This window comes from Panthera tigris, chromosome D2 (assembly GCF_018350195.1).
Source record: "Panthera tigris isolate Pti1 chromosome D2, P.tigris_Pti1_mat1.1, whole genome shotgun sequence".
In the NCBI taxonomy this organism is placed as follows: domain Eukaryota; kingdom Metazoa; phylum Chordata; class Mammalia; order Carnivora; family Felidae; genus Panthera; species Panthera tigris.
Genome location: NC_056670.1, coordinates 59,320,368 through 59,343,339, shown reverse-complemented (window position 1 = coordinate 59,343,339; position 22,972 = coordinate 59,320,368). Strand labels below are relative to the sequence as shown.

Here is a 22,972-nt window from a genome sequence, read left to right as displayed (position 1 = left end):
TCCCACGTGCCACAGCGATGCCTGCCTTGGTGCCTGCCCTGGCCTGTGTTCTGGGCATTCTCACCTGGCAACAGCCTCACCTCCTCATTGTCTCTCTCACCCAGGCACAGCTCATCTGTCAACCAGCCTTTCCGTTTCTGGTTCTCATTTTTTCACTCTTTCAAGAACCGCTTCTTTCTCTCCTGGCTCCGGATCAAGGCTCTCTGAAGGGCTGGTCATGAGAGGCCTGCAGGCCTTGCTGCTGCTGGCCGGGTGGTCATTTCCACTGCCGGAGCCCACATTTCTGGTCTTGGGACACCTCAGCGCTGACCCCAGATATAGCCCTGGGCTGCCTTCATTTTGTGCCTCTCTAGCCTCAAAGCCAGCCCCGAGCAGAGGGGCTGTGCTTCCTCTGCTTAGCTGGGTGGTAGGGGCTGCTGTGGCAGCACCAATAGACCGAAGTGTCTGAGGAGCCATGAGTCCCCCTGTCTTGGCCCCAGGAGAGTCTCTTTCCCTAAAGCTCCCCTACTCAGTGGTGTCCATGAAGGCTCAAACTGAAACGTGAGCTCCAGCCCCGGGCCCTTTGGAGACAGCCAGACAGACACAGCACTGTAGCCCTCCGGCCTCCCTCATTCCTGCCCAGCTCAGTCTACCACCCTTTCCCTGTTCTTTGCATCATAAACACAGGTCCTTGGTGCTAGGTAAAGGCCAACAGTATCGTCTTGCTTGCCTCCACCTCCTAGAAAGCTATCTGGGGCCACTGGCTCTGCCTGGAAGACTCAGATTGGGTGGGTGATGGTGTAGGTCCCTCATCCAGGCCCCAGTCCCAGCTGCCCCCACCAGCTCTGGTCTAGCTCACCATGGGGCCCGATTCAGAGGCCTCTTTTGTTTGACTTGCACAGAGCAGCCTGGCTCACCATTCCCACATGCCGAAGTTTCCCTACCATTCACTGGGAAGGCTGAAAAGCCCTCAGCTAATTGCGTTGGGCTGAAAATTACCACTTCCCTGTGTTCCCCTGCTGCTGAGGACATTTGTGTCACTGCTGTATTTAGGGGGAACAAAGGCCCCCTGTGGGGAGAGCCCAGGTACGAATGTGGGATGGGGGGAGTAATTGCAGTCTCTCCAGGTGAAAGCCCCTGTTAAACTTCAGTAAGTCAATTAGGCTTTGGGGTGGGGGGAGGGCAGAGACCCCCATGATAAACTGTTCCCACCAAGCAATTAAAGAAAATCATTTTAGCTTTGAGGAGAAAAACTGCTTATTAGAAATTTTGTGGGACCCCCCCCTTCCCTATCCCTGCCCCCACCTTGGGATGAAACAACAAAACGCCTTCCTCAATAGAAGTGTCTCTCCTCCTCCTACTCATTGTGTGGCCTGAAAGCGCTTACCGTGGGAGGGCAGAGGGAGGAACACAGGCCAAAGGGGGGAGAAAAATGGCAGGGGCTTAACACCTGGGCTGGCTAAAAATCACAACTGCCCCACAAGACTGGGTAGAGACTCCTGCAGGCACAGTGCTTACCCAGGTTGTGTGGCGGGGTATAGTGTGTGGGACAGGAATGTGTCCATGGGCCTGCTCTCCTGTCCTCGTCAGGAGTGGAAACATCAAGCAGTGGCAGTGGGGGGGATCTGTGTATGTGTGTGGCGCCGTGGGTGCCCCCTTACCAAAGGGAGCAAACACAGGCTGTGTGTGTGCATGTGTGTGCTTACGTGTCCCTTCTCAGCAAAGGGTGGCAAGGCTAAGACAACCCAGCTGGGCATGCACCTCTTCCCAAGGCTGTGACTGGGCCCATGTTCTCTCTCCTCCCAGGAGCCAAATACCAGCACCTGGGAGTTGAGCCATAGCATAGCTTTCCGCCTTGGACAGTAGGCGACTGAGGGCTGAATGGCTAGCAGCCATCTGCTGGCCCTGGGCTAGGGATGGGCCGGGGGGAGTGATGGATAGACATGCTAATCACCGTGTTCTTCCCCATGTTGCTTGGGTGGGGGCCGGGGGAGGTGCGGAGACTCAGCAGGAAAGAAATCAGAGGCTTGGCACGTGCTTTCTTGGTATCTAACTTGGCTGATGTAGCTTATGGCGGAAGTCTCCAGTTGGCAACCTCCCCCACCCCTGATTTCTGATGGGAAACACAAGGTAGAAAGACCAGGTGATCTCATCTGGGGAAGATGGTGGGGAGGGCGGTAGACTTTTGAAGTTGATAATTTGGTGATTTACAGGTGCAGATACACGTGTGTAGCCACAGCTCCCAGGTAGCAGAGGTACCACACGCTGCCCTGCCCCTCATCTTGGTACTTCAAGGAGGGCCTGGTGGCGCTGATGGTGGGCATGGCATGGAGTCAGGTACTGCCCTGGCTTCGGCGCTTCCCTGTGGCTCATGATTATTATTATTGGAACATGATTCCAATGTTCCAAAGAGGTGAAATTAAACATCGTGGGGTTGACTTTTCCCAGAAAACAAATATGCCAAGTTATTTGCCTACCAAGGGGCCTTAGGAGGTAGAATTTGGTGCCTACAGGCTGGCAGTGGGGAGGTGAGGGCTGTTGACAAAGTCCTGAGCGGGAGTGTGGAGGTGAGGTTTTATGGAGAACAAGGGCTGGTTAGATTTTGGGGGTCTTGGGGAGGGTGTGGAAGAGCTTGGAGAGCAGAAGGAATGGGGGGCTGCTCACTGCGATGGGCTCCACATGGTGGCTGCCTGTAAGGAGATGCATCTTCAGAGGAACATGAAGTTCAAATACACGTCCTGTTTCGCTTCAGATTTTTTGTACGTGTGTATAGGTATGTACAAGCCCACACACAGGTGTCTATTTACATAATATATAGTGATGTGTTTGTAGAGTTTTTACATAACCGATGATCTCGTTTATTATTTTACGCTCCAGAATGTGGTTTTCCGTGATTGGGCCTTGGTTTCTTCATACCTAGTTTCCGATTTATGACTTTACATGGCTTTCTGACCTAGGTCCAGGTTCATTAAAGAGAGTGTGAGGTTTTTTGGGGACTGCTTGAGGTATGCATGCCGTTGTTTTATTTCTGGTCTTAGCTTTTGAAGAAAAAGAAACTTTTGCCCGCTATGTGTGCGTTTCCCGCTTGGTTCCTCCACTGTTTTGTGTGTCACTCAAAGGGGTCCAGCAGTGGGATATTTGAGTTTGCTCATCCGGCTGGAGTTTTTTCCACTGGGTTTGGGGGCCGTTAGTTTTGAGTTGGGGTGGGTGGGGGAATGATAAAAGGAGCTGCAACAAAGGGGTTGCTTGGGGTTATAAAGTTTTACGTGTGTGTGTGTGTGTGTGTGTGTGTGTGTGTGTGTATTTTCAAATGTTTAATTCTGAAAACTCTCAAACACAAAGAGAAAATAGTAGAATTAACTTCCACGTCCTTATCTCCATCTTACCACTTGTTCTAGGTGCTTCTTTAATTCAGGTCAGATGGGTGCTGGGATCACATCTCTAAATGGCCACCCCTGAGGGAGCTGGCACTTCAGGGGTCCCAGGCGCTGTCCCGTCAGAGGTGTCTTCTGGCCGAACTTGTGCTCTCCTTGGATAATCCAGTCCCTCAAGCACACCTTTATTATCTGGTTTGTTTTTTTGTTTGGTAGTAAGTTCTACGTACAACATGGGGTTTGAACTCATGACCCCGGAGGTCAAGAGCAGCAGGCTCTATTTGACTGAGCCAGCCAGGCACCCTTATTATGTGCTCTTGTCCGGCCTGCCTCCCTCCCCGTTGCTGGGAGGGGGAGAGTAGATTTTTTTCCCTGGTCCTCTCCTCGGACCTTGGGGGAAGAGAGCGCTTCAGCCCCTGTTGAAGTTGCTGGCCAGCCTGTGCTGCCCTGTTCCATCTGCTCTCCTCGTAGACACACCAGCCCTTGATTTCGCAGCTGAGGTGTCCTCAGCCAGGCCTCAAGGTGTCCAGTAGGTGCCTGGAAAAGCCTGTTGCGCATCCGTCAGTGAAGAGCATTCAAATGGGGGAGAAGCTGGCAGCTACGGAACAGAGGCTATGGCGGGGTCAGGACCGATTGGTTGTAAGCAACAGAAATCAAATCCACACTAACTTGAATAAAACTGGGAATGTTTGGTTCATGAAATCCAAGGGTAAGGCTGAACAGCCAAGCCCCAGGGGAGCACAGATACAGGGGGCTCAGGAGTAGCTAGACCCAGGGGCCACAGTGCTGCAAGAACTTTATCCTTTTGGGGTGCTTGGCTTTGTTTCTTCCCGGACTTCCACTCCTTTCTTCTCCCTAGCTTACCAGCTTATTCTGGAGGCTGCCAAGAGCCCCTGAATTTAACGACTCCTAGTTTAAGTTCATGGTGAGTGACTGGCTTCCAAAACTCCCAGCTCAGAGACTCCTTGGCCCAGCTTGGGTTAGTTGCCCGCCCCTTGATCCGTTAAGGGTGGCTGAGGAGGGAGAGTGTGTAAGAACATGGGAAGTCGCTCAGGAATCATACGTGTGGAAGGAGGTTGTAGGGCTGACAAACAATAGGTGTCTACTCTTTTCATAAAGGCCAAACTATGCTGTGACATCCAGCCCCGAAGTGTCTGTGTGAATGGCATTAGTATGTGGGTAGTGACTGAGCTCATAGCCTTGGCTACCAGCTCTCAAAGTCAAAATATGGAGAGAACTGTCAAACTGGAGCCTCTTACCTTCTCTTCCTCACATTATTACTGGTCTTCTGATGAGCGATTCCTCCTTTTTAGCTGTTAATGGTGTCCTTACAAAAACCACTTTCCTAAAGTGACCTGCACAGGAGGAAGGACCCGGCTACAGACACATGAGGTTGGACACATGAACAGTGAGCGGCTCAGCCAATGGGGCAGAGAGAGTCTAGAGCCACGTCCTGGGATGGCATAGGCCTGACCTGGCCAAGCCTCCTCCAGACAGAAACAACTAGCAGGAGGCCCGAATGACCCTCAAGGAGTACAGTTTACCTCACGGAATAGAATGGAAGACAGACTCCTGCCTCTTCCCTCCTTAGTGCCATTGTCAAGAGGGCAGGAAATCTTGGGGAGGAGCAAAGTTCGGGTCAACATGCCTGGTGCTGCTAGCTAATCTGGGAACAGGGAGGTTCCTTGGAACTTCACTTTCCTGGAAAGCCCTGTAGTGGAAGTCTTGCAGGAAGGGACCTTGGTACCCTTACTTTTCTACTGTCTCTCGCTCTGATTATTCCACTTCCCCCCATAATGTAAGCCTCAGTCTGTATGGCAAAAGAGAGGACTCTGGGGCCCTCGTCTCCTGTCACGGGGAAGGAATGTACGAGTTACTGGTTGGCTTTGCACACCAAGGTCTGCTCCTGGCCCTCCTCTGTAAGGGAGCCCTTCTTTCTGGAGGGAGAGTCTCTGCCTGCTGTGCACACAGACACCTCGTCCTCTCCTTTCCTCTTGTCATGAGTCCTACTTCTGAAGCCTTGCTGTGCATAATTTATGATGCATAGCAGCCCCTACTGACCTGTCGATCTGCATGACACCCCCTTCCTTCTCCTCAACTCCACCCACCCCTGCCCGGTAGCCTTCAGGGTAATGGCGCAACATGCCACAGCAATCAGACAAGGTTGAGGAGTTTAGAGTTTTACCTCTCCTTCTCCTATCTTGTATGTATGTATGTATTTATTTATTTATTTATTTATTTATTTATTTGAGTGGGGGAGGGGCAGAGAGAGAGGTAACGGAGGATCTTTGGATCCTCTGAGCTCAACACAGAGCCCGATGCAGGGCTTGAACCCATGAACTGCAAGATCATGACCCGAGCCGAAGTCAGACACTCAGCTGACTGAGCCACCCAAGTGCCCCACTCCTGTCTTGTTTTGATGAAAGGCAAGAGGTCCAGGGATGTGGTTGGTGGCAGTGAATCCACAGGTCGACATTAACACCCTCTGCCTCTCTGGTTTATTTTGCTGGATGTCACTGTGGGACTCTTTCATTGGTGGGTCATTAGGGCCTCTCTTTAAGCCTTGCTAGAGTTATGAGGCCACTGGATGAGGAAAGGCCACACGGTCCTGTGGTGGGTTGTGTGTATGGGCTTCCCTGACCTTCGTTTCATCAGAAAGAACCTGAGAAGGTCTTAATTGTGCTTTGATGTTTGTCACATGAAAAAGACTGCCTCTCATTCATGCTTGTGGAACATTGAGAATAAAAATAAGATCCACGTCAATTTCTTAGGGACTCCATTGCTGGGCCTAAATATGACAGTGGGTTGGGGATAGAAGGTCTTAGGATCATAGGTCACATAGGTTTCTCTTTGACCTGACCTTCTCTTCTTCTCTGTTGGTGTTATAAACACTTAATGCTCCTGCCAATATCTGGATCAGCTCTGAGTTGCAAGGGCCTTCTATGGCTTGTTAATGTGGGTATGTTTAGAAAGAATCACATTTTAAAATAAACGTGTTGAGTTTATGTCTGGCGTATCTGTGCAGTCTCTGGGCAAGCTCTGCTCTCCTGTCTGTGGAGCCCCTGTTCATCCTAATGGTTCTCATCGTCCTCCCACCTCATGCCCCTCTTCAAATGCCAGCCACTCACGTTCCTCAGCAAACCCGAACAAACACCAGATCTGGTCTGGCCTCAGTCTCCCCAATGATCACCAGACCATGCGGGCCACCCATTTCCAGAAGAAGGCATTAGCAGCCTGGTAGCCCAGGCCTTGGGCCTAACCACTACCTTGATGCCAAAATGGGCCGCCTAAAAGGAAAAAGTGATTTGTTTTGAAATTGGACATCTATTGTGTGCTTTAGGCTTAGCTGGTCATAGCAGCAACAGTTATTTGAGTACCCACTCCATGCAGGGCACTGCTGGGGGGTCAGCCATGGCCTTGGCCTCTGATGGGCCCCCAGTGGAGTGCAGAAGCTTGTCATTGACTTCTTTATAGAGAGAGTGGTCAGGATGCAGGAGTTTAGAGGAAAGGTTCTATAAGAGCAGGGGTGAAATTATGAAATTCTCATAGGCAAACTGTTCCCAGGCCTTAACTGCTCAGAAGGCCTCCAAGTGAAAGGTCTGGGTCAGAGGGTGCCAGCCAGGTCTGGGATGGGGCCAAGAGACACTGACTGCAGTTTGTGGCAAATGCGGAGTGGCTCAGAATTCAGTGTGCCACCGATAGACCTCCCATCTTCCAGGCAACTTGAAAATGAATATTCTTACTACCATCTTCCTTTTAATTTCTCATTTTCTCTTTTGTTTTGTTTTTACATAAGTAATAGAGAAATATGTTCCCGTTGTAAAAAGTTCAAACACTAAAATACATAAAACATAAAATAAAAAGTCCTCTTCGGTTTCCAGCAGCCCATTCCCCCCCCCCCCACTCCTTTTTATAGGAAGTCTGGTATGTGTCACTCCGCATCTTTTATTTGAAGCAAATAGATCATATAATTTAATGGTATATGTATGTATGTGTGTATGGACACACGCACACGCACATAGAGTTTTACTTTGTTTTGGGCTCATCATGCATTTGTTCTACAGCTTGAATTCTTCCTCTGTCCATGTGGTTCACCGGGCCTTTGCTGGGAGAACACACAACTTGAGCACATTCTCACGGCTGCATCCTAGTTCACACTAATATGCGTGCCCCATAGCACAACCTGCTATTGACGGACGCTTGGGTGGTTCCTAGTGGTTTGTTATTATAAACAATGCCTGAGACAACACCTGTGTACTTGCCTGTTTGTGCACGTGGTTAGGGGTTTTTCTAGGAAAGATCTTCAGAAAGACTTGCTGGATTGAGGGGTAAGTGCATTTAAAAGTTCTTAGATGCCGTCAAATTGCCCTCCAGTTAGGACAGTGTTGGTATATAGATACCCACGAACGACGGGTACAAGTACCTATTTCCTCTTAGACTTGTCTGTAGTAGGTAAGAAGAGGTTTTTGTTGTTGTTGTTTTTAAAGAAAATTTTTGCTTCTCTGTTGGGTAAAAAATTACCTCATTTGGGGAGTGGTTATAGAAGAGTGACTATCGTATGAGCTGGACTCGGGCCCACCTGGCTGGGGTCAAGTTATGAGCCCCCCACATGCTCGTAGTGTGACCTTGGTGCATCATGGATCCCCTCTGTTCTTTAATTTTCTCGCCTGTGAAAGGGGAATGGTACTGGTAGTTCTTACCTCATAGTAACGGTGAAAAAAACTTTTTCAAAAAGACACTTTTTCTTATGGAAAATTTCAAAATATACAGAAGTTCAATAATTTCCAACCCTTGGCCACTCCTGCTTCTTCAATACTCCCCACACTCTCCCTTCCTTAGTTTTCTTTTTTTTTTTTTTTTTTAATTTTTTTTTTCAACGTTTTTTATTTATTTTTGGGACAGAGAGAGACAGAGCATGAACGGGGGAGGGGCAGAGAGAGAGGGAGACACAGAATCGGAAACAGGCTCCAGGCTCCGAGCCATCAGCCCAGAGCCTGACGCAGGGCTCGAACTCACGGACCGCGAGATCGTGACCTGGCTGAAGTCAGACGCTTAACCGACTGCGCCACCCAGGCGCCCCATCCCTTCCTTAGTTTTCTGAAGCAAACATCAAGCATAGAAATACATATTTCGATGTGTATTCTGAAAGATGGTGATGCTTTAAAAATTTAATTACTATTATTTTATCTGGAAAACTATCATCAAACACATAGGAATGTTTTAAGGGTTAAATGAACAAATATATACATATAATGTGCTTGGAACAGTACCCGGTCCTCAGTGAATGGCAGGAAGTGCTAAGTGTATGTAGCAACGTTCGTCGTTGGTCTAACTCGTAATTCTTTGGTTACTCGGAGTTTTAACATTTTGTCATGTTTTCTTGGCCATGTGTATTTTTCCCATAAATAATTTCTTAAAGATTTTTTCTCATTAATCTCCCTGTTCTGGTGATTTATAAGATTTCTTTATATGTTCTGGGTATGAACATTTTGACGGTTATGAATACTTGGTAATTCCTTTCAGCTGATGTTTACAGCATCTTCTGTTGTGTGGACGTTTGGCTGTTTGGGGAGGAGTTCTGTCATCTTTACCTTTACGGTTTCATCTGAAGAATGTCTTTCCCGCTCCAAGATGGTAAAAGTATCTTCCTGCCTTTCCTTGTGATACTTCTATGGTCTTTCAGGTAGTTTTGAAAAATGTTTATCTCCTTCATCCGAGTGGAATTGAGGTCTGCTCTGAGGTAGTGCTCTAGTTTTTTTTGTTGTTGTTGTTATTTTTAATGTTTATTTTTGAGAGAGAGAAAGCCTGTGCAAGAGCAGGGGACACGTAGAGAGAGAGAGAGAGGGAGAGAGAGAATCCCAAGCAGGCTCTGTGCTGTCAGCACAAAGCCCAATGTGGGACTCGATTTCCTGAACTGTGAGATTATGACCCGAACAGAAATCAAGAGTTGGACGCATCACCAACTGAACCAGCCGGGTGCCCCGAGTTTAGTATTGTTTCCAAACGTCTTTCCTGTGGCGTCTCTACCCTTTAATGACTGGTTCACACTTAATCTGCTGCCTTTAAAAGTCACGTTCAGGATTTTCTAATTCCTTACGAATATATAGGTATGGCTTTGGATTCTTTATTCTAATCCATTGATCTATTTGTTCTAGCACAAACATCATATCACAGCTTTAGAGTACGTTTGATACCTGGTAGAACTTTCTTCTTGGGGGCGCCTGGCTGGCTCAGTCGGTGGCTCATGCGACTCTTGATCTCAGGGTTGTGGGTCTGAGCCCCGCATTGAGTGTAGAGGTTACGTAAGAATAAAATCTTTTTAAAAACCCCCAAACTTCTATTGTTCTTGTAAAAATATTTCTTGGTTATTCTTGTACATTTCCACTTCCGGATGAATTTTAGAATCAATTGATTAAAAAAATCTTGTTTGGATGGGACTATAGTGAATTTATGGATTAATTAAGGCAGAAGTAACAGTTTTATAATCTTGACACTTCCTATCCAGGAACACCGTAGATCTTTCTACTTTATTCAGCAATTCTATGTCCTTTAGTAAACCTTGATAGTTTTGTTTTGTTTTTTCATATGGGCCTGTCTTGTCTTTCGTTGGTGGTGTTTTTTGTTAGGTTTATCCTTGGCTATTTTACGGTTTTCTAATTTTTGTGTGAATGGATTTCTGGTTACATTTTGGTTGGTGATGGCTGGTATGTAATAATAGCGAACATCTGTAAACATTGTAATGTTTACAACAAGTCTATGCCTAGGTATCTTAATCATTTCTATTTAACAACATTTTTTTAACATTTTTGTTTATTTTTGAGAGATAGAAACAGAGTGTGAGTGGGAAAGGGGCAGAGAGAGAGGGAGACACAGAATCCAAAGCAGGCTCCAGGCTCTGAGCTGTCAGCACAGAGCCTGACATGGGGCTCGAACCCACAAACCGTGAGATCATGACCTGAGTCGAAGTTGGACACTTAACCAACTGAGCCACCCAGGCGCCCCTAATTGTTTCTATTTTACAGAGAAAGAAACTGGGTTTTAGAGAGGTAAAATAATATCCAAGATCACATACTAATAAGGTGGTAGAACCAGGACCCCTAAGGCCGCACTCCATTTCCCTGTTGCACAGGGCATGCTAACCCCAGTATTCGTTGTGATAACTTAAAAAAAATTTTTTTTAAATGTTTGTCTATTTTTGAGAGAGTCGGAGTGCAAGTGGGGGAGGTGCAGAGAGAGAGGGAGACACAGAATCTGAAGCAGGATCCAGGCTTTGAGCTGTCAGCACAGAGCCTGGCGCGGGGCTCGAACCCATGACCTGTGAGATCATGACCTGAGCCGAAGTCAGACACGTAACCGACTGAGCCGCCCAGGCACCCCCGTTGTGATAACTTTTAGTTCCGTCTTTTGGATTCTCTCAGACAGTTATATTGTCTCCAAATAATGGCCATCTTGATCTCTCCTTTTCCAATGCCTCTTGTCAGACACACAGCGGTGTATTCTGTCTTGTTTCTCAGTAAGTCTGACCCAGCCGACTTTTCCTTTTGCGCTGGAGCACATTGCCGTTTCTTCCTCTCAGGATCAGATGGGGCAGCTCTTGTGTTTAGAGGCCGTGCAGATGGAAAGTAGAGCATAGAAGCTCTTCTCCCTGCAGCCCCCAGCGCATCTTGTTAAACTCAGATTGTACAGTGAGTTCTTGTTTTTGGTATCCTTAATTTTTCCTCTGTCGTTAATTCTGTCCTTCCATCGTTCGCGTTTCTAAGTCTCCTTATTGAGTGGAGTGAGTTCCTTTTCTGTCACCTGGGCCAGGATCATACATCCTTGGTCAGACTGAGCTTTTACCATTGGCGGCAAGTTTTCGAATAGAATTTAATATGGAAGATGGGAGGCATTTCCCAGCTGTCAGACCGCACTCCTCCATGGCGCAGCGGCAAACTTGCTTTGTTGGAGTTTGTTAGAGTGGCAGTGGGAGTGTGAACACTGGAGCCCAGCCTCTGGGTGCTCTGTCTAGAACCTGACCTTCTAGGTGGCCCCTGGCACCATCCTGTCCCGATGCACGTGAGCTCAGAGAGGTTTGGGGTGTGTGTGTGTGTGTGTGTGTGTGACTGAGGGGGGTGTTCCAGGCCTCTGCCAGCTGTGGGAGTCAGGAGTTGGTCTTCCTCCCTGTTCACCAGTACCTAGTTGGGATAAAGAGGCCAGGGGAGGCCCTCACTTCTGATCTGGGCTTCCTGACTAACCTTGGGCTACTGGTCAGTCCCAAAGCTTCAGTCCGAGGTGTGTCAGGGCCACCGTGGCTGACACCTGCTCTAGCAGGAGGCTCACTGTTGGGTCCACCTGTTCTTGGCCATGGGTCTGTAGACAGGAGTGTCTGGTTATGTTGTGTTTTCCCTTACAAGGCATAAATAATGTTTTTCCCTGTAAAAAGTGGCACCTGCTTATTAAAGAAGATTGGAAAATAAAATTTTTTGCAGAGAGCCCAGCGTGGTAGGGGCTCGATCCCACGACTCTGGGATCGTGACCTGAGCCAAAACCGAGAGTCTGATGCTCAACGAACTGAGCCATCCAGGCACCCCTGAAAAATCAAATTTAAAAGAAAGAATTGCTAATTACTGCCCAGACATAGTCACTTTCAGTGTCTTCGTATGTTTCTTTCCACGCTTTCCTTTTCTATCTCCAGGCTTTCAAAAAATAGTTGTGCGAGGCTGTTTGTTCTCGACTTTTTTTCTTCTAATAATATCCTAAGACTGTTGCTTGTACTTTGGGAGCATTATTTTAGATGACTGTGTAATATTCCATTAAGTCGATGAGCCATCATTTATTTAACATATTTTTGGTCTTGACCCCTTGAGGGCCTCCTTTCTTTGTTAACCCATTTTGGTTCAATCATCCACAAAGCTGGCTAAAGTTCTTTTGAATTTATATTTTCTGTCTGCACCATTTCTTTGAGGTGACGGTATGCCAGTTGCTCTGCGAAATGGATCTTCTTTTTCTTTGCTTTCAACTTCACTCCTTCAAGCTTCGGCTAGGCACCTCGGTCTCCTTATCCTTTGGTTTGATGAACAACGTTGTATTTCCCTCCCCCTCCCCGACCGTACAGCTTTAGTTTCGGGCGCCCCCCAGCCTTCATGGGCAGGCGCTGCCGTGGATGGTAGGCCCCACAGAGGGCTCCTGCTCCATCACCGATGTGACCCTCAGCTTTCTGGGCTGCCTTCAGGAGGACGTGTCCCCAACTGCAGTGTGGGATGTTTGCTGGAGAGAAAACAAGATTTCTTGGCCTCTTTTTTTTTTTTTTCCCTTCCCAGACACATATATTTCCCTTCCCCTTGGGTGGCCTGGGGTGCCCTGTGGGCTGGACCTTGGGAACTGGCTGCCTTATACTCTCACCTACCCCAGCCTGTGTCTGTCCCCTTCCCGACTTCTGTTGACCTCCTGTTCCCACCCCACTGGTCCCTCCCTCACCATGCTGTCCCTGCACTACTGCTCCTGGCCTCCCCTCAGCGAGTGAGTTTGTGTGACCTTCGCACTGCATTCAAGCTTCGGGACTTAGCCGCCGTAATGATGTCAGTGGCACAGGTTAGCAGATGGAGGCCGCAGCAATGAGACCTGACATGTTCTAATGACTCCCTCCTTTCCACCCTTGCCGGCCAAGCCAGTGGAGGGGCAGGGGTTTCCTTGAGGCATTTTAGGAGGGGGCCAAGGGAAATCGGGGGCCCCCAGGTGCCGATGAGGCCTGTGACCTTTGCTGCTATAATATCAGTGTTTCACAAGCAGGGCGGTTCGGGAGCCCACTTGCAGCCCATCAAAAATTGATTTAATTGCAATTTTTCCTCCAATTAGGAGCAGTGGAGCCTGACTAATTGGAGTAATAGAGAGTAATAAGGCTCAGATAAAAAGCCTTCCTCGGCGGCCTTTGTATCTCGTGTCAGTGCCTGTCAGAGGTCAGAGAGCTTGCATATTCTATTAGGCAGCCCGGCCTTCATTTGTACAAATTAGTTTACCCAACAGTAATTAAAATGCCAATGCGGGTTGAAGAGAACTGAATACACTTGATGGGCATGTTGGTGAATGATGTGACAGCTCTGGTGGCCTCCCTTGCCAAAGTGTGTCAGCCCCGGCTCGGAGGCGGCTGGGGCCTGGGCCAGCTGGGTGGCTCCAGGCCAGCCGCGGGGCACAGCTGCTAAGCACGCCACTTGTGCTGCCTCCTCAGAGCCACTCAGACTCTCCTTTCTTCTCCCGGGTGGGGCCATTTGTTCAGTTGTCCATTTGTTCACTCAACAAGGGTTGGAGTTTTCAGTGTGTGCCAGGCACTGTACGAGGTGCTGGGGAGAGAACGTACTGGGCAAGGGTAGGTTCAAACTCCAGCCCTGCTAGTTCTCCCTGTGGGAGCCAGAGCAGGGTGCCTCAGTTTTCCCATCTGTAAAATAGGGAAAGTGGTACCTGTGCAGAGTTACAATGATTAGATGGGATGATGTTTGTGAAACCCTTCCTCAGAACCTGGCACATACTAAGTGTTCAATAAATGACTGATGTAATTAAGAGGGCCTGAATGAAGGCAGAGGCAGCAGGACTCTGTCTGTTTTTCACCCTGCTCATGCCTGAATAATTTTCCTTCCTCCCTTTCTCCTGTCATCTTTTTCTTGTTATTTTCTGTTCCTCAACTTGAGCACCAGAACCCCTAATTCTCCTGGCGTCTCTCTCTGATGTGGGGCTCCCACGTCTGCTTCTTGGGCCTGATGATGATCTCTGTGGTGCCAGGTTTGCTTGAGCTCAGACCAGGGGGCCAGGAAGGTAGGTTGGGAACCTGGACAAGGTCTGGGGCAAGATGAGAAATTGGAGAGGGCTAGCTTCTGATCAGGACTTTCTCATCCAAAAAGAGCAGAGTTTATAGAGTCAGAATGCCTCTTACACCCTCAAGCTGAGAGTGTGGGTGTGTACTTGTGCAAGAGTGTGTGTGTGTGTGTGTGTGTGTGTGTGTGTGTGTTGATATTAATTTGTAGGTACTGTTGGTACTTCTCATCTATTATCTGGTTGTGGTGCTTATGAGGGATTCCACTGCCAACCAACGATGTATGACTGTGTCGTGTGTCATTCAGTCCAGTGATTTGGGAATTATTTCTTTAAGAAGCAGAGGGACCCCCTTCATAGCCCACATGACTAGCTTCCCCAGCCTGGTTGGCTGTGAGCTTGGAAGGCCCTTGCAGTCCGGTGCCACAGACTTGTACCGAGTACCTCTTTCGGGCCAGGTGCTGTGCTGGGCACCAGAGGACACAGGAGTCCCCAGATGGTACATGATCTCAAAGGGAAGATGGGGAAATAACCCCCAAATACCCTTTGTCCCAAGGACAAGATCAAGTGTGGTAGGGACCTGGAGGAAGGGTGGTCATGTCACCTGAGGAGCCAGCAGCTTCTGCCTCTGTGTGTTCACAGGTTTGCCGTCCCCGTCCCTAGGATACCCCCGAAAAAGAGAGGGAGTGAGGGCGAAAGCCATTTGCATTTTCTTTTCTTTCTGGGGAGAGCTGGCTTTTTCAGTGACCGCAGACTCTAAGCGGAGGTTGTAGCAAAGACCTTTTAATGGGTCAGACTCTGAGTCATCGCTTCGGAGGGGCCCCTGGCGGGGTGGTACCCGTGTTCGCCGAGGGCATCTCCGAGCATTCCAGGAGAACCTTTGGCCCGCGTGGCACAGGGCCCGGCACAGGGAGGGCATGGGGAGATCTGGTGCAGGACGACGGCGGGCTGGCACGCGTGGCGCGGGATGGCACTACGTGTGGGCGAGACGGCGTGGTGGAGGCTGAGCTCGTGGGGGCGGGAGGCCTCCTGGGGTGCACATCCCCCACCCCACCGGCCTCCATTTGGAGCACCTTTTCTGGTGGGGCTCCCAGGAAGCGGGCGAGTATGCCGAAGGAGTTCCTGAAAACTCGTAGAAGTTTGGCCGTCACTTCATTTCCCTTTCTGTGCAGTGGGAATAATCGCTTCTATTGGGAACTTGCTGTGTCACGTGAGGCATCCTTTGGGTGTCCCGGGACAGTGAGTTCCATCTCCTCCCACCCCTGCACCAGGTGTGTCCTGCATTCGGGCACGCCTTTTAATCTTCTGACCTTGAACGTGGCTGGTCTGTGGCTCTTGCCCTCTGCTTTCTGAAGTCCACGGGAGCTGAGGGGTGAGGTGGGGAGCAAGTGTGGCCACGTATAGGGAGGAACAGTGCGAGGTGTGCGGTGCTGTGCCCGCAGCCAGCTTCACCCCGAGTCCTGGCAGTCCCCACGGTCGGGGTGTGCGTCCTGGTGTGTGTGCCCAGCAGGACCTGGCTCCAAAGCTGCTTGACCGTTGCTTACAGGGTCCGTACTGAGTGTTCAATTTGATTATTCTCTTAGGTCCTCGTACTTGCTGGGGGGGTCTCTCTCCTTCCCCCTCCTCCTCCCTGCACTGCATAGTTGGGCAAGGGAAGGGGGCAGCTTTTGGAAAGAAACGTTTCTGGGCGTCGTGTCCAGACAATCATGAAAGGACTTCGTGGGGTACGAAGGTGAGAGGCAGTCCTCCTGGTGGGAGATAGACCCGGCTGGTGACAGCGGGGCAGGAATGGAGGACGGGAGTCCCTGGAGCAGGTGTTGGCAGCCCCGCCCCAGCCTTCTGGGAGGTGCTCCAGATGCTTCCTCCCATCTCCCTCCCTCTCGACTTACTTGCTCACTGAGTCACACCTGTGGCCCATCCGAGGCCTCCTTGAGAGATGTCTGTGTCCGTGCTGGTGCACCTCACCTGGCCCGCGCTCCTCGAAAGTCTGAAGAGCCCAATTGCCTGCTTGAATGCTTTCCAAGTGGCTATTATGTTTCCAACCCAAGGTAATTGGCTTTACCAGTTATTAATGGATTACCCTCGAGAGAAAAATGTTGAGGGGAGGGAGGTGAGGACAGCACCTCCTGGCTTTGTAGCTTGGGGCTTCAGTGTCCAGTGGCCGCTTTCCAGGCTGGGAGTCACTTGGGGCATGATGGAGTGGCTGTTTTGGCACACCATTCCGGGTGAGCGGTTGCTGGCACTCTAGTGGGTCGAGAGGAGGCTGGGATGATGGAGCATGTCCCTAAGAAACTCTTGGCTTGAGGCATGGAAGCCCCAGGGTGGCTCGTGTGGCCTTTTTAATCAGCCTGGAGTCAAAAAGCAGACACCTGCTCTGCCATTTTTATTGTAAATCGGTGGGTCGGCCGATGCCTGCCCCGACCTCTCCCCCATCGGTGACCGGCAGGCTGCCTCCCGCAGCCAAAGCCCCTGGCTTCTTCAGAGCCCTCTCTACAGAAATCTGTCCCCCCATTGACCCGCTTGGGACGAGAGAGCCACAGGTGCTGGGCAGGCCCAGGGAGGATGGGCTGCTGCCCCACACTGCTAAGGTGTCATTAGTCTGTCTGCTCCCCCCACCCCCCAGCTCCAGACATGTAGGGACCTGCCCTTCCCTGCCCCAGGGCTCCCGAGTGACACAGTCTTTTTTGACTCTCTTGCTCATGGTTAGGTTTTTTTAGCCAGGCTTCCTGCGGGCTTTCCTCCCTCACCCCCACCAGCAAGTCCCCCACAAAGGTGGGGTCTGGCACGTAGGTCCCAGTTCCAGTCCCGGTGCTCTGGCCGGCCTGGCTCACCGTGCGGAACCTGCCCGCCAGCCTTGGGTCTCCACCTAAAATGAAACTCTGCAGATGGCACGTGTTGAACTTTCTAGGGGTTTAAGAGATCCTCTGGGGAAATGGGGTGCGTCCTTGTCCTCTAAACTGCCTGCCTGCCCGCCGTCCCACTCCACGGCAGCCCCAGCAGCCTGGGCCTCCACTCTGTCTGCACCCTCACATCCCAGCACGTTACCCATCTCGTCTTCTCATGTGTAACTCGCTTTTGATGGTTCCCTCTGGTCAGTGTGGTGCCATCGTACCCGCCCTGCGCTTGCACATTACAGGTGCCCCCAGCTCTTAAAACTGTCAGTCGTGCCCCCCACCGCCCTTACCTCTGACCAGGGCATCCCCTTCCGGCACCCGGCAGCCTGTTCCCAGGAGACCATTTCTGCAGCCCGGCAAGCGTGCTCTGTCTTGACCTGAGGGCTGCACGTCTGGAGAAGTGCTTTCCTGGTGGGCAGAGACCACGAGACCCTTCTGAGTGGCGAGCTCAGCCGTCCTGAAACCTGGGGGCCCCTGGGAGGTCATAGCCCTCAGCGCTCTTCCGGTCGTCTCCCTGCGGCCTCGGCCTCGGCCTTGGCCTCTCCGATGGCCCCGCAGCCATTTCTCTCATCCTGTCTCACCTCCGTGATCCCCCTTCTGCCACAGGCTCTGACAAGCCAGCCCTGACTCCACTCTCCTTTTGTTTGGCAGCTCTTTTGTGACAGGGACGGCCTGTTGTGGGCACTTCTCACCCCTAAGAATCTGGGACCTCAACAGGTAAGAGATTCCTGAGCCACCACGGCTTCCTAAGGGGTGCGGCTAGAGCAGCCAGGGAGGCAAAGCAGAGAGCTGGCTGGGCCAGCCCGGGCTCCAGTGGGCCACCGAATGGTCCAGGGGGAGGCTGGGAAGAACCCAGCGGCCCGACTCACTGGCAGCCTGCAAGGTGCGTGCTCTCTCCTGGCGTCGTTAGAGTTAGCCTGAGGAGACCGTTGGAAGTAATTTATAATAGGTCAGTAATTTCACTTCGAAATCAGGGTAACAACAATTTGGATTTATGATACTTTTTCTCTGAGGAGTGCCCGATTATGTGGCTACATAAAATCCCATCTATCCTTGGAGATGATTTTTCTAAAATAAAGAACTTTGGGAAGCGGCCTACAGAGCCATAAAAAGAATTACACAGAACAGTTAAAATACGTCCAGGTTTTATTCACAACTCTCTGCCTTGGTAAGCTTGACACGTTCCCATCAGATTGTCTACCATTCTGTTGGATTTTTTTAAGCTTTTTATTTTGAAATAATTAGAGATTCATAGGAAGTTCCAAAAATAGGACAGCAAGGTACCTGTGTTACGTTAGATAATATAATAAATATAAATTTGATATCAATTATTTATAAGTAATTTCTATATTATATTATATTATATTATATTATATTATATTATATTATATATCAGAACCAGGAAATTGACATTGGTATAATCCACAGACCTTTATTCAGATCGCACTCATTTCTGTGTGTGTGTGTGTGTGGTTCTTTGCAATTTTATCCCATGTGTAGATTCACGTAACTACTACAACAGTTAGGATACAGAACTGGCGGATTCCTCACTTGCCCACGTACAGCCACACCATCTTCCTTCCCTGCCCTCTTAAACTCCCTCGTCTCTCACCTCTCGCAGCCACTTACATGTTTTCCACCTCTTTACTTCTGGCAGCTTGGAGGTGTTATATAAGTGGAATACCTTTTGTGATTTGGTCCCCACCCCCGTTAACCCAGCATAGCTCTCATGAGAGCCATAGCCCTCGTCCTGTGTATCAATGGCGCCTTCCTTTTTATTGCTCAGTAGTATTCCCTGGTGTGGACGCCCCAAAGTTCTCTCCCACTGAACAGCATTCACCCACTGAAGGACATTTGGGTTATGTTCAATTTTTTGACTATTGCAAATTAAGCTCTCGTGAACATTTGCATATAATCTTTTGTGTGGACACATGTTTTCATTTCTCTGGGATAAATGCCCCAGAGTCCAAGTGCCAGGTCATTTGGTAAGTGTGTGTTTAATTTTTTACCTGTCAAACTATTGTGACTATCTTTACCATTTTATAATCCAACTCCAGGGTATGAGAGATGTAGTTTCTTCCCATCCTTGACGCATTTGGAATTGCCGCTCTTTCTTGTCTTAGCTATTCTAAGAGGTGTGGTATCTCGTGGCTTTAATTTGAATTTCCGTAATAGCCAATGACATCTTTTCGTGTGTGTATTTGCCTTCTGTATGTTCTCTTTGGTGGAATCTCTGCTCATGTCTTTTGGCGATTTTCTAATTGAACAGTTTGCATTTTCACTGGTGAGTTTGGGGAGTTCTTTATATATTCTAGAAATGAATCCTTTGTCAGATATGTGGTTTGCCTCTATCTTTAAGTCTGGAGCTTGTCTTTTTATCCTCTTAGCAGGATAAAAGACCAAAGTTTTACATTTTGATGGCGTCCAAATTTTTTTGTCAATGGTGCCTGTGGGGTCAAGTCTAAGACCGTCCGCACCTGGCCCCAGGTCCCGTGCTCTGGTTCAGCACCATGATCTACAGCAGCAGCGAGGATGTTCTGTTCTTGTCTGTCTCCTGCCTCAGTGACTCTAGCGTGTCTCCTTTCCTCTCTGTATCCCCAGGAAAGTGGTACCCATCTTTTTGCCCCCTGAAAAATCCATTGTATTGTCAGTCTTTCCAAAAGATTTTTTCTTTTTTAACACGTGAGCTGTTTTAGTTAAATATGGTTTTTTCTACAACATTCTCTTAACGGTCATCCAACCACAGGGATAGGAAACTCGCAACTCTCCCAGACACCACATTACATCTTTGGAGAGCCCTGAGAGTTATCACACCTGTCCTTCATCGAGAGTTGACCTGCTTCCAGGGGCTATGATTCTAGGCAAGAAGCAAGTTGAACCTTGCCTCCGAAGACAGGGCTTTAAATATCTGAAAACTTTGGTCCTGTTTCTCCAGTGTCTTCTCTTTATCAGGCTGAAAGTCTGAGGCCCTTCTACTGTTGCTTATACACATGGTACATCAGTTAGGGTGCTTTTGGCTGGAAGTATTGAGGGCCTACTTCAAAGTGGCTCCAACAATAAAGAGATTATTATTATCGTAAGTGACAAGGAGTCCCCAGGAGCTGGAAGCTTCACTGGTTCCAGGATTGACGGATGCAGTAGCTCAGCGAGAGGTTGAGGGCCCATCTTCTCAGCTTTCCGCTTTGCCCCCTCTGTCAACGTGGGTTTTGCCCTTATCCTCAGGCTTGTTCACAAAAGCTCTACCTGCTCATAAGGCAAAATACCCAGAGGGAAAAAGGAAGGAAGAGGACTTGTCCCTGCCTGGGTCTCTTTTTAAGATGGGGAGTCCTTTTATAGGAGCCCCCAAGCAGACTCCTCATCTTGAGTGAGCCAAAAGTGTATTCCGTTACTCACCCTGAACCAAACCGTGGCAAGGGAAATGGAATGACCAGTCAGGATCGACCTGGGTCTGGGGAAGAGCCCAGCTTCCCCCACGTGCATAGTGGCAAGGAGGATGGGAGCGGTGGGCACAGAATCAGATTTGGGTCAGCAAGAAAGTAAGTGAGGAATAGCTGGGAGGGTGACCCTACTGTGTGGGTCTCACACTCGTTTTAGGATCATTCTCACCTGAAAGTTTCTTGCATTTATCTGGTTGGATCCCTCTTGAAATGGGATGTTCGTAACTGAGTACTGAACGTGCCGGGTGTGAGATGATGAGTGGCAGGCGCTATCCCCTCCTTATTCTAGATCTTTTGCTTTTGTTAGTGTAGCTGATGGTCACATCATACTGTTGTCGGCACAGCTCAGCTAAAACTTCCAAGGGATCCTTTGTCCTGCAGCCTCTGGGACGTTGGAGCGCCCGCAGTCTGTGAATGTCGTTCCCGTGACTCCCCTGCCAAACTCCTGCCACCGGCAAACTTCTTGCTTCTGCGTGGGGCTGAGGCCAAGGAACCCCTCCTCTGGTGTGTGATGGGAGGCTGTGAGGAGCTACGGAGGGCACACAGGCTGTGTGGTCAGACAGACTTGGGTTCTCGAACTAACTGCCGCTTCTTAGCTCTGTGATATGGGTGGGGGGCACTCTGGGCCTCGGTTTCCACATCTGTAAATGAGATTTAATGATCTGTACTTAACAGAACTAGTATGAAACCAATTGTTTTATACAAGAGCCCATACAGTGCCTGTCCCCCTCCCTTTCTTTTTCCTCCCCTGCGGCTGCCTTCCATAGTAGTACCTTAGAGTGTATAGACACTCAGCTTTTTAATTCTCCAAATACCTGTGGCCTTGTGACCACTGGGGGCGGAGTGGTCCTGCTGACCTCATGGCCTAGAGAAGGCCCATGACAGGAAGTAAGGCTGCAGGTCACAAGATAGGTGTTTCTGCCGAAAAGTCCGTTTTCGTCCTGTAGCCGGACCTCGTGCCTGGCGACCTCACTGGCCTGCGCTCGGGGTGGCGAACGGGCCGGGGGTGGGGTGGGCGCACCACCGTGGCCCGGCTTTGTGTCAAAAGCCGAGTAACCTTCGAGGGCCTCTTCTGCCTGGGGTTTCCTTGGTGGGGCTACTCCTGGGCACAGATTTATGGCCGGGATGTAGTTCTAAGTCACCAACTCCTTGAACGGCCCTCTCTTACGGGGTTAGTCGTCACTAACCCCAAACACTGGGTCTTTACAGAACCCGGGAAGAACCCGAGTGATCACAGGCACAGGACAGCTGCGGCCGGGATTCTGACCGGAGCCAGATGAGAAGCCGCCACTGCATCCCCTGGACAGCCTGTGGCAGGGCCGCCCTGGGCACCATGTGGCTTTGCCTCCTCACTGGCGCGCAGACGCCCCTCCTCGCCACTGAGAGGAGCCGGCCGCGTTTCCATAGCCCTCTAGTTCCCAGGGGAGCCCGGAGGACTGAGTGGTGCGGGGCTCGGAGGAGAGATGCCCCGGTGGAGGCATCTGCTTTTGGTGGGAGGAAGTGGATGGACAGGGTAACTGTCTGTAGCTGTCTTTCCCAGAGAAGCCCAAGCAGATAATAAAGCCATGTAGAAAATAGGATTAAGGTAATGAACAGGCAGGACAGAGTTTGATCTTTCAATAACGCCAAAGCCTGACTGACAGGCCAATCTGGAAGGTGGGGCAGCACCGCCCGCAGGACTAGGTGGCGGGGCGCTGTGCGGGGCTGGGGGGATTCTTTGCTTTTAACCTGTCACCACTGAAACCTGAGGAGCCCCGGGATTTTCTCTTTTATGTGTGTGCCGTGACTTGGGCGGGGGAAGGAGTGCTCCGAGCATCCCCCCTCTGGGGCCGCCCTCAGGATGATGGCGGGGGCTGGGACACAGCTGGGAGGTGGAGGTGCCCTGCTCCGCACGTCTGCTTCCTGCTGCCTCTCAGGTCCCCGCTATCCGGGAGCTTAGGCTGCTTCCCACAGTGCCTGGGGACCCCTTCAGAGCTACCCGGGCTCCCTCAGCCCTTACTTTCATCAAGACCCCTCTGGACTCTGTTCTCCCTATGAGTTAGGGAGGGGGAGGTGCGGGCTGGAGCACACGGGCTCGAGGGCAGCCATGGCATACAGCCATCGTCTAGACGGCAAGGAGCTTGACCGTCCCTCTCCTTTCTTCTCTGCCTTTCTTTCTCCTGGAGTTGGGAACCGTGGGCTGGGCCCAAGGACAGGGAATTTCTAACCTGTCTAAACCAGGCAGAGAGAAAGATGGAGTTCTTGACCCAACTTGGAGGTGCCAGAGTGTTCCTGCTTCCAAGGGTAGGTGGTCTTTGGGCCCAGGTGCCGGCTCCAGGGGCTCCATCTTGACAGATAGTGTCAACAGCCAATCCCTGAAGTAACCTTCCCTAGGCCCTGTGATCCCATCAAGGCCTGAGGTACTAGGCCAAAGCCGTCCTGTTTCTGAGCCTGGTACTCTTTGCGTGCATTTGAGCAGAAACCTTGGCTAGGTCCCGGGGAAGGTGTTGTCTGTGCGGGGCGTACC

The 22,972-nt window shown here is 50.3% G+C and overlaps 1 protein-coding gene across 1 annotated transcript in view; it reads left to right on the top strand.

The window, feature by feature from the left end:
• The window catches only part of FBXW4 (F-box and WD repeat domain containing 4), an 80,785-nt gene that overhangs the window by 50,629 nt on the left and 7,184 nt on the right, over nucleotides 1-22,972 (top strand). The window contains 1 exon segment of the mRNA XM_042959754.1: nucleotides 17,681-17,746. Coding sequence (XP_042815688.1) covers nucleotides 17,681-17,746 — 66 coding nt within the window.